Source organism: Chenopodium quinoa, unplaced genomic scaffold (genome assembly GCF_001683475.1).
Source record: "Chenopodium quinoa cultivar QQ74 unplaced genomic scaffold, ASM168347v1, whole genome shotgun sequence".
Taxonomy (NCBI): Eukaryota; Viridiplantae; Streptophyta; class Magnoliopsida; order Caryophyllales; family Amaranthaceae; genus Chenopodium; species Chenopodium quinoa.
The window spans coordinates 1,533,926-1,547,616 of NW_018743021.1; the positions used below are offsets into that span (position 1 = coordinate 1,533,926).

The window sequence follows — 13,691 nt, forward strand, 5'->3', positions numbered from 1 at the left end:
GCTGAAGCTCAAGAGCTAAATTCCAAGAGGCTGAGGATCAACTGCTGATCCAGAAAGTTGAAGTGGCCCAAGCTCAGACAAAGGCTTTCCAAATTCAGCAAGAGCTGAATGAGCTGAAGGGGTCCTCCTCCAAAGTCGCTGAAACAGCTGAAGAAATCCAAGGAGGACTTGGAGGAGACCCAGAAGAAGCTGGCTGATGCTGAGGCTTTACTCAAAGTCCGTTGTTTACACCCAAGAGGAATATGAGATGGGTTTCAGAAACGGATTCCGAGTATGCCGAAGACTCTGCCTTCATGCTGAGCCGAAGCTGGACTGGTCTAAAATGTGCTGAGTGGGTCCAGAATCCGAAAGACCCTCACATGAAGTATGCAACTCCAGCTGAAGCTGAAATTCTTAAGGCTGAGGAAGCCGAAGAGGAAGCTGAAAGACTGGAGTTGGAAGCTGAGCAGAGGGAAAGGGAGGCTCGCAAAGTGCAAAGCCCGCCTCTTCTGCTGCTGGGGCTGAGGCCACCATGGGACTCAAACGCTGATCAGTCTGATCCTCCGGCTGAAGCATAGGAACTCGGGCAGTCGTCTTCAGAATCTTGCGGTTCATCATGTGCTTAACTTTAGGACTTGCCGCTTTCTGAGTTTTTGCCTTTTGTTTTTTTTTGCTTCAGCTTGCCTTATCGTACAACAGCTTATTATATTTTTATTTTGCCTGTAACGTATTTCGGCAGCTGTTACTTTCCGCTTGTGGGCGGCTGCCGACTATTTTTGTAATTCAACATTTTTATTTCAAAGAAGTTCACTTTCTCAGCTTTCTTGTGTATTTTTTTTTTTTTCTTTCGCTTTACCAGTCTTCGCACTTTACTGCTTTCTTTGAATGATCTTTCAAATATTTGCTAAGTGCAGAACTTCGGCTAGCGAGAATCATTTCTGCTGAGACTTCTTTTTTTGCCGTTTGTACTCGGATGTTTTCAACTTGTGAAAAAACTGACATAAGTATCAAACTTCGGCTGAGCTGAAGGGTATTAGATCAGTTGTGCCATTTCTCTATTTCCCTCTGCCCCCCCAGAAATCTGAAGATGAGGTCTTCTGAATTCTGGAATGGCTGATAATTTTTCTCGCTAAGCCGAGGATCTTTGAACACTTTGCTTTATTTTCTACATCTGTTTTTAAAGTACTGATTTCCCACCTGAGAGTTTTTCACTCTAGAGATGGTACTCTTGTGACACTTTCTTCAATTCATCCAAGGGAACAACTATCCGAAACACCATGCCGGGGCAGCAGTTTATCTGAAGTACGAGGCATCATCATGCAATACTTCAGAGTTGCAACTACCACCCGGAACTGATTCATCCGAAGTACAAGGCATCACTATGCAATACTTCGGGGCTTTATCAGTTCCTATTTTTTAGGCTATGTTTCGGATAAGTCTTATGGCCTTTTTGCCCAAAGGAACAGATTTCTCCGAAGTACAAGGCATCACTATGCAATACTTCGGGCTTGTATCTTTTTTTGGCAGGTTTTACGGCTTGCCGAGGTACAAGGCATCATTATGCAATACCCCGGACAGCGCCGAATGAAACCTTGAATTTTTGAAAAAACCGTAGAAAGCATAAAGACTTAAAGAATACACGCAATCTGAATGAATACTGGCTCGATGGCCTTTTTATAAACAAAATCAGTGTACTTACATAGATTGTACTATCCGAAGGATTTACACATAGTATTTTTTGAGCACATCGGCATTCCAATGGTTTTTTCAGCTCGGTGCCATCCATTTGTTTGAGTCTGAAGGTACCGGGCTGAAGCTCTTGATAAATTTCATAAGGTCCCTCCCAAGATGCTGAGAGTTTGCCATGAATGCGACTTTTTTGAACAGCTGCAGCGTTCCTCAAAACTAAATCCCCAACTCTGAGAGGTCGTTGATAGACTCTTCGGTTGTAGGACTTGCTCATTCTGAGCTTGTGTGCAGCCATCCTTTCTCGGGCTAGATCTCTAATCTCGTCAAGGAAGTCGAGGGACTCTTTCATGAGCTGCTCATTTTCCTCGGCTGAGAAGAGATTCACTCGTAGGCTTTCTGAGCCCACTTCCACTGGAAGCACTGCTTCGGATCCATACACCAGCTGAAAAGGTGAATGCCCCGTTGCCTCCTTCTCGGTTGTCCGGAGTGACCAGAGGGTTCCCGGAAGTTCCTCTACCCACTTGGACTTTTGATCCTCTACTCTTTTTCTGAGAGCGTTAAGGATCTGTTTATTTGCGGCTTCGGCTTGGCCATTACTCTGAGGGTGGCAAACCGCGGAGTAAGCCAATTTTATCCCGAATTGATCAGTGTATCGGCGCAAGGGCAGGTTGTCAAACTGTCTGCCGTGGTCGAACACAAAAACTTTTGGGATGCCGAACCGAGTTATTATGTTCTGCCAGATGAACTGTCTGACAGTTTGCTCAGATATGCTTGAAGCAGCTTCCGCTTCAATCCATTTGCTGAAATAGTCGATTCCGACTATCAGCCACTTTCTTTTGTATGGGGCCTCGGGAAAGGGTCCCAGAATATCCAACCCCCATTGTGCAAATGGAAGAGGATTAAGAATTGGCTGGAGATCTAGGCATGGCCGATGGATTACCGGTGCAAATTTTTGGCATTTCTCGCATTTTCTGACCATGTTCTTTGCATCCGAGATCATTGTAGGCCAAAAATACCCTGCCCTGAGAGCTTTGTGGGCTAAGGTTCTCCCTCCTATGTGGTTTCCGCAGATGCCGAGGTGAATCTCTCGGAGAATATAGTCGGCATCCGTTGGACCCACGCATTTCAATAATGGAGCGGAGAAGGATTTTCTGAGGAGTTGGCCGCCGAAGACGAGGAATCGTGAACTGATCCGCTTTATCTTGGAGGCCGAATTCCTATCCTCGGGGAGCTCGTCCCTGAGTTTATAAGCCAGGATGTCATCCATCCAGCTCGGCTCGAGTGCAGCGCAGCAGATTGATATTGCTTCGGCTACACTCTTTTCTCGGCGCACCTCCACATAGACAGAACGGCTTAACTCAGTCAGAGTTGAGCTTGCAAGTTTGGAGAGTGCGTCCGCTTGAGCATTTTGACCCCTTGGGATCAGCTCTACTTCGAAAGATCTCAGCTTCGCAATTGTCGATTTGATCCTTGTGAGGTAAGCTGCCATTGAAGGCTCTTTAGCCTCATACTCCCCCCGGATCTGATTGGCGACCAGCTGAGAATCTGTCTTGAGGTAGACATGCTCGGCTTCCAACGATATGCACAGGTCTAAGCCAGCAATGGCTGCTTCATATTCGGCCTCGTTGTTAGAGGCTTTGAATGAAAATTTTAGTGCATACTCGAAGGTTTTGCCTTCGGGAGAGGTGATGACGACCCCTGCCCCCGAACCGTTCACGGTGGAGGACCCATCCGTGAAGACGGTCCAGATTTTCCTCCTTGCATCCAGAGTCTCCTGATAGGAGCACTCGGCCAAGAAGTCTGCCAAGGCTTGCGCCTTGATGGCTGTTCTCGGCTGATAACCGATACTGAACTCGGTGAGCTCGAAAGCCCACTTTGCTAGTCTACCGGATTTTTCAACCTTGCCGAGGACTTTCTCTAACGGCTGATCAGTTAGAACCGCTATTTGATGAGAATCAAAATAGGGTCGCAACTTCCGAGCAGCCACCACCACTGCATAAGCCACTTTTTCTAACAATGGGTAGCGCGTCTCGGCATCCGTCAGGGTGTGGCTGACGAAATAGATCGGCTGTTGAACTTTTTCTTCTTCCCTTAGCAGCACCGCGCTTACCGTGGCTGGACTGACCGCCACGTATAAGTATAGGATGTCTCCTACGACTGGCCTTGCCAGTGTTGGGAGTTGAGCCAGGTGTTCACGGAGCTGCTGAAAGGCTGACTTTTGTTCGTCTCCCCATTCAATGCCTTTTGAATTTTGGAGCTTCAGCGCCTTGAAGAAAGGGAGCCCTTTGTCTGAGGCTCGTGAGATGAACCTGGACAAGGCAGCCATTCTCCCGGCTAGACGCTGAATATCCCTTTTTGTCTTCGGCTCGGGGAGGTCTAAAGCAGCTTGTACTTTGGCGGGGTTTGCATCAATCCCCCTCTTGCTGACCATGAAGCCGAGGAACTTGCCTGACTTCACGCCGAAGACACATTTCTTCGGATTCAGCTTCATTTTGTATTTTCTGAGGGTGGCGAAGGTTTCGGCTAGGTCCGTGACATGATCTTTTTCTTTTATGCTTTTGACGATTGAGTCGTCAACATAAACCTCCATGTTTCGGCCTTTTTGCTCGGCGAAAACCTGATCAACCAACCTCTGATATGTTGCCCCCGCATTTTTCAATCTGAAGGGCATCATTCTGTAATTGTACAACCCGGAACTTGTTATGAACGCTGTTTTAGCTCGGTCCTCGGGGTGCATGAAGATCTGATGGTATCCCGAGAATGCGTCCATGAAACTGAGCAGAGCATGCCCGCTTGTCGAGTCGACCAGTTGGTCGATCCTCGGCAGCGGATAGGAGTCCTTGGGACATGCCCTATTCAGGTCCGTGAAGTCAACGCACATCCTCCAGTTACCATTTGCCTTCTGAACCATTACAACATTGGCCAGCCACTCCGGATACTGACAGGGTTCAATGAACCCAGCATCTAGGAGCTTATCGACCTCAGCTGCGATGTTCTGGTTCTTTTCGGCGGAGTAGTTCCGCTTTTTCTGCTTAATGGGTCGACTGGAGGGGTCGACATTAAGCCTATGGGAGACGAAGTCCGGATCAATCCCGGGCATTTCTGCGGCTGAGAAGGCGAACACGTCTCCACTGGCCCGTAGGAGTTGGACGAGTGCCGCACGGGTGTTTGGCTCCAGTGACGACCCGATGCTAACACATCTGTTCGGATCTCCTACGGTCAGTTCTATTGACTCGGTCAGGTCATCCGTTTCCATGCTCTTAGAGTTGGATTCCTCGAATTCCGGCCTGCTATCAATATTAGCAGACTTTCCTGACCGCGGCTGGCCATCAGAGTCGTTCGGCTCTGAGGCGGAGTCAGCCTTTTGGCCCCCATCAGATTTCTCGTTGTCTGGGGCTTCATTAGCCGAAACGTCTGAGCCTCTCGGCTTTTTGGCGTTTCGGTCCCGGTGCTTTTCCTCCCCATCGCCACGGTCGCCTCGGCGAGACGTGGATGGCTTGAGGTGATTGCATCGGCGGGCTTCTTTTTGACTGCCCTTTATTTTCTCGGAGCGTCCCTCGTCTGAAACGTATATCATGATTTGATGATACGTGGAGACGACTCCTTGAATGCCGTGAATGAGGGGTCTCCCCATGATCACGTTGTATGCAGATGGAGCATCTACGACCAAAAATTCGGCCATGATATTCCTAGCTGCTCGGCCTTCGCCGATGGTGACAGGAAGTGTAATCTTCCCGTCAGGATACGAGGAAGAGCCGTTGAATCCAGACACCGGGTAGGGTGCGGGGGCCAGGTGCTCGGCTCCCATCCTCAGCTGGTCGAACGCTCCTCGGAAGAGGATGTTCGCCCCGCTACCGCCGTCGACGAGGGTCCGCCAGACGTTGCGGTTGGCGATGCCCAGAATGATTACTAGTGGGTCATCGTGGGGGTATACCACCCCCTCACAGTCTTCGGCTGTGAACAGGATGTTCGGCGCCGGTGACTGGGACTGCCGAAGCTCAGCCTGATGAATCTGATGGGTTAGACCCCTCAGTTGGCGTTTGGCTGTGCCTCGCGAGATTCCCCCGGAAATAACCAGGATGTCGAGGGACTCCTTGCCCTGAGGTCCCTTATCCTTCTTCCGAGCGAAGTTGAGGTCCTGCCGAGAATCTTTTTCAGCTTTTTTCTCCTCGCGCCTGTCCGCGAGGTATTGGCTCAGGTACCCCTTGCGGACCAGATCCTCAATCTGGTCCTTCAGCTGGACGCAGTCCTCGGTGCGATGTCCGGGTGAGTCATGGAACTCGCACCACTGGTCCTTTCCCCTCGTCTGATGCCAGGGAGGCAACGGACGAGGTTTTTTGAATCTCCCCTCGTCCTTCGTCGTGCTGAAAATCTTAGCACGGGGAAGGGAGAGTGGAGTGTATGAATCGTACCTTCCCGTGTAGGGAAAGTGTCTTTCCTTCTTCGGCTCGGCAGCAGAGGACGGTTCTGAGGCCTTAGCCTTCCCTTTCCTCTGCGCCGAGACTTCGGGCTGCTGCCCTTTCGGCTTCTCAATTCTCGGACGAGACTGAGACCTGGATCTGTTCCACTCCTCGGCTCGGATGAACCTATCCGATGCTTCCAAGGCTTCCTCCAGGGTCTGCGGGGGATGCATGACCATGAAGTCCAAGAACTTTCCAGCTTGGAGGCCGTTCCGTAGCGCGAACACGGCCAGGCCTTGATCCAGGCTTGTGATTCCGGATGACTCGTTGCTGAAGCGAGTCAGATAGTCGCGGAGGCTCTCGTCCTCCGCCTGCTGCAGACTCATTAGCTCTGCAGTGGTCTTCTCTCGGCGGTTGGCCGTAGAGAATTTGCTCTTGAACTTGTTGGAGAGGTCGTTCCAACCGGTTATGGAGCCTTCCTTGAGCCCTTTGGTGATCCAGGATTGGGCAACACCTTTGAGGGTCGTAGGAAAGTATTTACACCAGGTAGCCTCAGACCTCGGGTTCAGATACATGTGCCCCTCGTAAGAGGCAATGTGATCCTTAGGATCTGAGGTACCATCGTAAGTAATATGTGCCGGGATTTTGACCGTTGGCACATGCTCTTCCAGAATCCACTTCTGGAAGGGCGAGTTCGATGGAACCATGACCGCCTTCCCCTTGTACCCGGCCTCAGGGACCTCGCTCCCTCCTCTCTCAGAGGTGGAAGTGGTTTTCGTCCCCGGCTGAGACAAGGTTGGGTGGGGTCCGGTATCCTCTGGGAAGGTGAGGCGGCTATGCACACTCACCTCCCTCGAACCCAAGCGTTCGTGAACGCTTTGGCGGGCGAATTCCGGGTCCTTGGAGGGCCCCATGGAATTCTGAGCTTCAGAGTGGTCAGAGGGTTGAGGGTTCCTCCTCCTCTCCTTACTGGAGTTTCGGGTGTCCCCTCGCCACCTCTGGCCGAGCTCTCTATGTGGTGGAACTTGTCCACCATCATCCTGACCGATCCTCCTTTTCAGGTTTCTCGGCTGGTGATCATCAGGCATCTGGATTGGAGCCCCTTGAGCTTTAAGGAACTCCATGCAGATGGCCACTGCTCTGGCCACTTCCTCGGTGGAGGGTCCGGAGGGAGGAGTCTCCCGCGGATGTGACCTGGATTGCACGCTATGGCGCGGCGGGGAGTTCCTCGCACCTGAGCCACTCGGTCTCGGGGATGGCCCCGGCTGCCGAGTGTGGTGCGAGGTGTTCTCCTCCTGGAGGCTAGGACCTCTTGAGGCTTCCCTTTCCGGAGAAATGGGGGCCTCCGATTCGGAAGAGGCTTGCTCCGGGGAGGGATAAACCGGCTGGCGTTCCCTCACCGTAATCCGGCCTCCTCCCTTCTTAGCCTTCTTGGAACTCTTTCCACTCTTAGTCATGGCGACTGCCGGAGTGTTTGATGACTGACGCGAAATTTAGTAGCGTTCCCCACAGACGGCGCCAAATTGTTTCGGATGAAAACAATCGAATCTCGGAAGATCCTTTTATCTTGAGGGAACTTGGTCTCGGTCCGAACGACGCAGGAGCCGAGGGTTTCCTGCACAACAAATACACGTAAACTAGCCTCGGGGGGGACGCCGAGGAAGGCCCCTCCGATGCTTAAGTCAGTATATTAGAGAGAGAAAGCTGTGCAAGAGTTTAGTTGCTTGAGGCTTTATTGTCTTACCAAGAATTGACCAAATTGTTGGCTTTTATACCTTGGCTAATGAAGGAGGCGGATTGGGCCCGGAAGTCAGTTGGGCTGGGCCAAGCTGATTGGGCCGTTGACTGATCTTGACATGGCTTTGAGGATGTTGATTTTTGACTTTAGCACATTTGGAGAGTTGAACCTTAACCTTGGGCTTTTAATTGGATCATTCAGTGACCAGGCCCAATTGGACTAAATTGGACCCAAACAACTCTAATCCAGAATGAACCGTTATTCTGTTTCCATATATGCCAATGTTTGGACATGAACTGCACTAGGAATACTACAAGAGCGACAACTGTAGCTAGTCCTGCTATAAGAAACAGCCCCCAGAAGCTCTCAAGTCCAAGACTAAATTCATAATCATAAGACACTTTGTTGCTGGATGAGCTGTCGCAATTGTCTTGTGTGTTGAACCATTCTTTTTCGATTTCTACCATTTTTTCCCCTTCTGTCACGCTCAAAATTGCCCTTGAAACATCAGGCACCAGAGGAGAATCTTTAGGAAAAACCTGTATGATCCATGTATATAGTCATTCCGTCTGATGGCCGGTTTGTTTATATATGACGAAAATCAGAAATGAGAAGAAAGCAGACACATTTACTACACAGCATAGTGTATTGCAATAAGTCAATCACATGAATGATTCATATGAATTTGCACCTTAAGCTAAAGTTAATTATTAAGATTGATAGCTATGAAATATAATTGTGGATCAAATGTCATTGAGTATTTACCAATCTTGTTCTGTAGGACAGTCAATTAAGACTGTTATAACAAAATCTGTAATAGTAAGTATAAATGAGATAAGATGAAGTACTTACAAAGCCAAAACCACCAGTCTTGTAAGAAGGTTGTACCATGGAATACTTTTGACAATGTTGTGCTAAGAAAAGCCTCATATATGGAACCTCGTCGAAAACTGCAGAAACACCCCCACTTTTGCTGCCTTTTGACAGTAACTCATCTAGCTCATCGCACGTTTTGTAGGGTTTTAGTTGCTTTTCTTTGAATCCTAGCTGTTTTAAGAGTCCTTCAACAAAGGAGCCCTGCTGATATGCTACAGAGTCCCTGTTTTTTATCAGCTCATTTATGCTTTTGACTGCAGGCTGCAACTGTTGGACGGTTAACATAGATGTCAAGCTTGCTGTGTAGCTTTGTGTAAGGATGAGCACCACAAATATCCATACCACCATCACAAACCTTGCTGGATTGCTTAAAATATTCTCACCTGTTCGCGATATACAAGAATCAATAAGGTTAGATCCATATTTTCAATGTATAATAGGACTGCAGGAAACAATTTAACCTCAGTTGCACAAATTTTGTACAGTAAATATTCTGTAGCCTGTAAAATTAAGAGCAAAACACAGGTTAAGATGGAGCAGCTTACTATGTGCAAAGACCATGGTTGAGAATGAATGGTAAAGAGCAGTGCCTGCTTGATGTAAGGGAGGGCCTCGGAATTCTTCGTTCACACGATGTTCAAGAACCCAGATTATGAAAGCAATTAACACAAAGAAGCAACAGGTCATAACCCAGAGATCCCAAGTCAGTGGCTTCATAAACAACCATGCCCTCTTTGTATGGTTCTCTTTCACCGGAACAACCATTGTCACACCAGATTCTGTAAATGGGAGTGTATAATCTATATATAGTGACCTGTTTGCTACTATGGTCACATCTCCAACAACAGCATCATAGTCCTGTCAAACAGAAAAATAGTGAATTATTAGTTTATTACTCCCTAAAAACATAAATACATAATCTTAATCATACAGAAACCAAGCTGATAGATAAAGATGTTCTGTACTCACCCCAAGATAAACCTGGTAAGTCAAATCATTATAAGAACTCGAGGCCGTCTCTTTCATTTGCCAAAAAGGAACATATTCATAAGAAACATAATATGGAAGCTTTGCCATAACTGCATCGAAAACATCGATGCAGTAACCTGTGACTTTGGTAGTGTCAGAATCAGGATCTTTCTGCACTTTCACAAATTCAGTAAAGCCATCCTTAATAGGAACTCCAATTCTCAACTTTCTGTCACTTGCAGGAATGACCCAACCTTTAGGAACAGAAAAACTGTCTCCTGGCCATATGATAGCTCGTAGATTAATCTTCGATGTGGAATATGCAGAACCTGAAGAGAAGTTCCCCTTCAGGTCTTTCATTAGTCCATTTTCTGCAGTCCAAAACCCGACATCTTTCCATCCATTTCCAACCAAATTTATGATTTGGTAGATGGATGGTTTTAGTTCCCCTTCTTTATTGAGGCTAAAATCTCCTGGAAGACCTCTGAATTCAGTTTTCGATACAGCTTGGACAAGCTTCGGCCCAATATTGGAGACTGCAAGATCATCTAGATCAGTTGAAGTGCTATTACTTTTACTTATCTTCGATGAACTGAAGTCATTAGCACTACTAATAAATGCTTCCTCTGCTGCTTTAGCAAGAGCAAAAGTAGCATCATAAGCCCATAAACCATACACATTTGGGTGATCATGCTTGAAATTCATTGACCATCTACTAGTAAAATTCTTAAGCTCTTGTGTTCTTGGAATATAAGTCTTGACACCCAACACACCTTGCATTGATTCGAGGGCATTATGATCGAAAGATTCGAGTAAATCAGTCATTCCATTTGTCAAAATCCAAACATAGTCTTCACTAATCATCCCTGCCTCTTTAGCTTTAAGAAAAAACCTAACTCCTATATTAGGCCACAAATGAACAATGAACACCCTTGTTTGCATTGTTTTCAACTTGTACAATTCTTCTAAAATCTGATCATCGGTTGCAAGTGGATTAATGACACTTTGGTATGGCATACGCGCGTTGATTCCTTGTAACATGTCTACAAGATCAGGCATAATGCCTCGACCATATTCATCATTACCATGAATTGGCACAACTTCTTTCCAACCAAATGCTTGGATAAGCGCCCCGATGGCTCGTACTTGATGTACATCTCTTTGGGTAGCTCGAATGAAGTAAGGACTTCCTAGAGATGAAAGGAAAGAACTAGTTGCAGAGTATGAGATGATGGGTACTTGAGCCTTAGTGCCAAGATTTATCACAAATTGGGTTTCTGTTGATGTAAGTGGCCCTAATATTGCCTTTACTTCAACGTTATTGATAAGATGAATGGCTGCAACACACAAGTTTAACATATTAAACGATTAATATTAACATACATGATATCTTTAATTAATCCTTTGGCTTCAAAAATTACTCTTTTTGTAAGAATAGTGCAGGCAGTGCTCATATATAATTGAATGAACAAGTATGTTAAATTTTCAAATAAGTACTTGTATTATTTCATTGTCCACTAATATTTGTCACATGGCATAAATTGTTCGGAAAAAGTTGTCACATCTCTTAAAATTACACTCTGCTATGATATTGTGAAGATAACAAGGATAGCATATACAAGTACTAAAATATAAAGAAATATTTTTGTAAAATCATTTATAATTATTATATATTACATACGGAATAGGATACCGTGACTGGGTGACATCTAAATTTATTTTCAAACTTATACTAATCACCTATTCTACCGTTTAGGTGTAATATTACCGTTAGGTGTAATATTACAACTTTCTAAGAAAGTCATAAGATGGAATTAAAAAAAGGCAAAAGCTAACGAACGTTCCGGGAGCGTTGGATAAGCTAGTTAAAAATAGAAAGATTAAATTAAAATGAACATTAATTTCACCGATCGACGCGTGATTTTGCCATGTTCCCAAATTAATACCATTTTAGGTAATATCTTAAATAATACTTATTTAACGTTCCGGAGGCGTTCATTAGCAAGATACTTAAAAATAATAATAATAATAATAATAATAATAATAATAATAATAATAATAATAATAATAATAATAATAATAATAATAATTACACCACCGTTTCTAGCGTCAACTCCCAAGTCTTATTCTAATACTCGTAGCAATTATAGAGCAGAGAAAGTAATTAGCTGTTAAACTTGTCCTAATCAAAAGACTTTTCACAAGGGTCACTAGATACTAAATACCTAACTCAAAATTTTGCATGCATGTTAGTTTATCCTGTTAGTGTGCTAAGTGAGATGCCACAATCAATAAATTAATTTAGGACTAATTAAATAGTGGCATCTAAATTATTATTTTCAGCGACATTGATCTTATAACTATGACATAAATTTGGACTCTAATTTGTAATACATCGTTGTAAAACTGAATAATTTTGTCTAATTGGACAACTAGACCTATGCATGAAGACCAATAGACCATAACTACTAACCAGCTGTATGAATTTTCCTATACTAGTCAATAGTCGTGATCCCAAATAATGTATTTTCATGTCATCATTTTGGTAGTTGTTGAAAATAAGCTCTTAATACATACTAATATAGACCGATTATAAAATAAGCATAAACTCCCTAGTGTACGTAGGATATTTCTCATTTGTGGTTAGCATTTTTTTTTTCAAAGAATAAAACGAAAACATAATTTACTCATGAATTGATCGAATTTATCTCTTATGATATAGTGAATTTTGTATTCTCGTTATGTTTTTAGTTTATTGGTATAGTAAATGTTATCAATGCTTTCATTCGTACAAATCCTAAAATGGCTTAAGGGCCTATTAGAACCTCCCTGACCCCTTCACGGGCCGTTCTATAAGTCTATACATAAGAACTCATATTTATATAACAACTGAGCAAACATTTTGAATATATGAATAAAAATTTAGAACGAACACATGATTTGAAGTTTTAAACATATGGGTAAAAATTCAGAACATCTACGTGTGTAATAATTTGAACATCTGGTTTAATATTTAGAACATGTGAATAAAATTTTTAAAATTTGATTTAAAATTCAAATCATATGAATAATATTTAGAACTATGATTTAAGATTTCATACATACAAGTAAAAATTTAGATCATCAGAATTAAAATTTATAACATGAGTAACTTTAGAATCAGTGAATAAAAGTTTTGAACATACGCATAATAATTTAGAACATATAATTTAAAATCCTGAACATATGATTAAAAATCTTAAAACACAATTTAATATTTAGAACATATAATATTTAGAACAAATAATTAAGATTTAAAACTTAATAATTTGGAACATTTGATTTAAGTCATTTAAGATTTAGAATACATAAGTAAAAATTTAAAATATACGAGTAAGAATTTAGAACATAAAAGAGTTCTCACATATAGAAGCCAAAAATTACATCTTGCTAAACCAATTGAAACAATACTTATATACAAAGTATATACTACGTCCATAAGATACATTGAAGAGTGTAAATTATTATAAGCCCTATGCACGGCCCATTTTCAGCCCTCTCTTAGAGAAGTTGATCTTAGTTTTAGGATATCATCCAAAGTTTTTTTTTTTTTTTTTTTTTTTTTTTTTTTTTTTTTTTTTTTAAAAAGGCACAATAATATTAGTAAGGGTGAGGTGAAAAAAATATATATATATGATTTACGTACCAGCAGAAGCAGCACTAACAACATCATAATGCTTGTAATCTTTGGTATGTAAAACAAGCCTGGTGTTGTAATTCTGGTGAGTATCGTAGAAGCTCGAAAGCGCCATTTTAATGCATCTGTAACCCATCTGCCCAACCCAGTAATCTTGTTCATCCAAGATCAATCCCACATTAACTGGTATAATCTTAAGCATTGATCTCTTTTGAAACAACTTTATAGCAGCAGTAATTGCACTTGTTTTGCTATTTCTTGCTAATGATGCTATTGCTGCGTTTATTAGTAAGAGATTCAGGAAGATTAGGCGAAGAAACCTCATCTTTTAAACTACAAGTATTATTGTTTTGCCTTCTAAGGC

General features: G+C 43.7%; 1 protein-coding gene across 1 annotated transcript in view; it reads right to left on the reverse strand.

Moving 5' to 3' along the window:
- The window catches only part of LOC110730029 (glutamate receptor 2.1-like), a 31,241-nt gene extending 17,561 nt beyond the window's left edge, over positions 1 to 13,680 (reverse strand). Inside the window, exons 1-5 of the mRNA XM_021909810.1 lie at positions 13,337 to 13,680; positions 9,652 to 10,988; positions 9,228 to 9,540; positions 8,659 to 9,065; positions 8,037 to 8,345 (exon numbers count right to left, since the gene is read on the reverse strand). Coding sequence (XP_021765502.1) covers positions 8,037 to 8,345; positions 8,659 to 9,065; positions 9,228 to 9,540; positions 9,652 to 10,988; positions 13,337 to 13,652 — 2,682 coding nt within the window. The 5' untranslated portion in view covers positions 13,653 to 13,680. The remainder of the gene's footprint in view (positions 1 to 8,036; positions 8,346 to 8,658; positions 9,066 to 9,227; positions 9,541 to 9,651; positions 10,989 to 13,336) is intronic.
- Between the last annotated feature and the right edge of the window lie 11 nt (positions 13,681 to 13,691).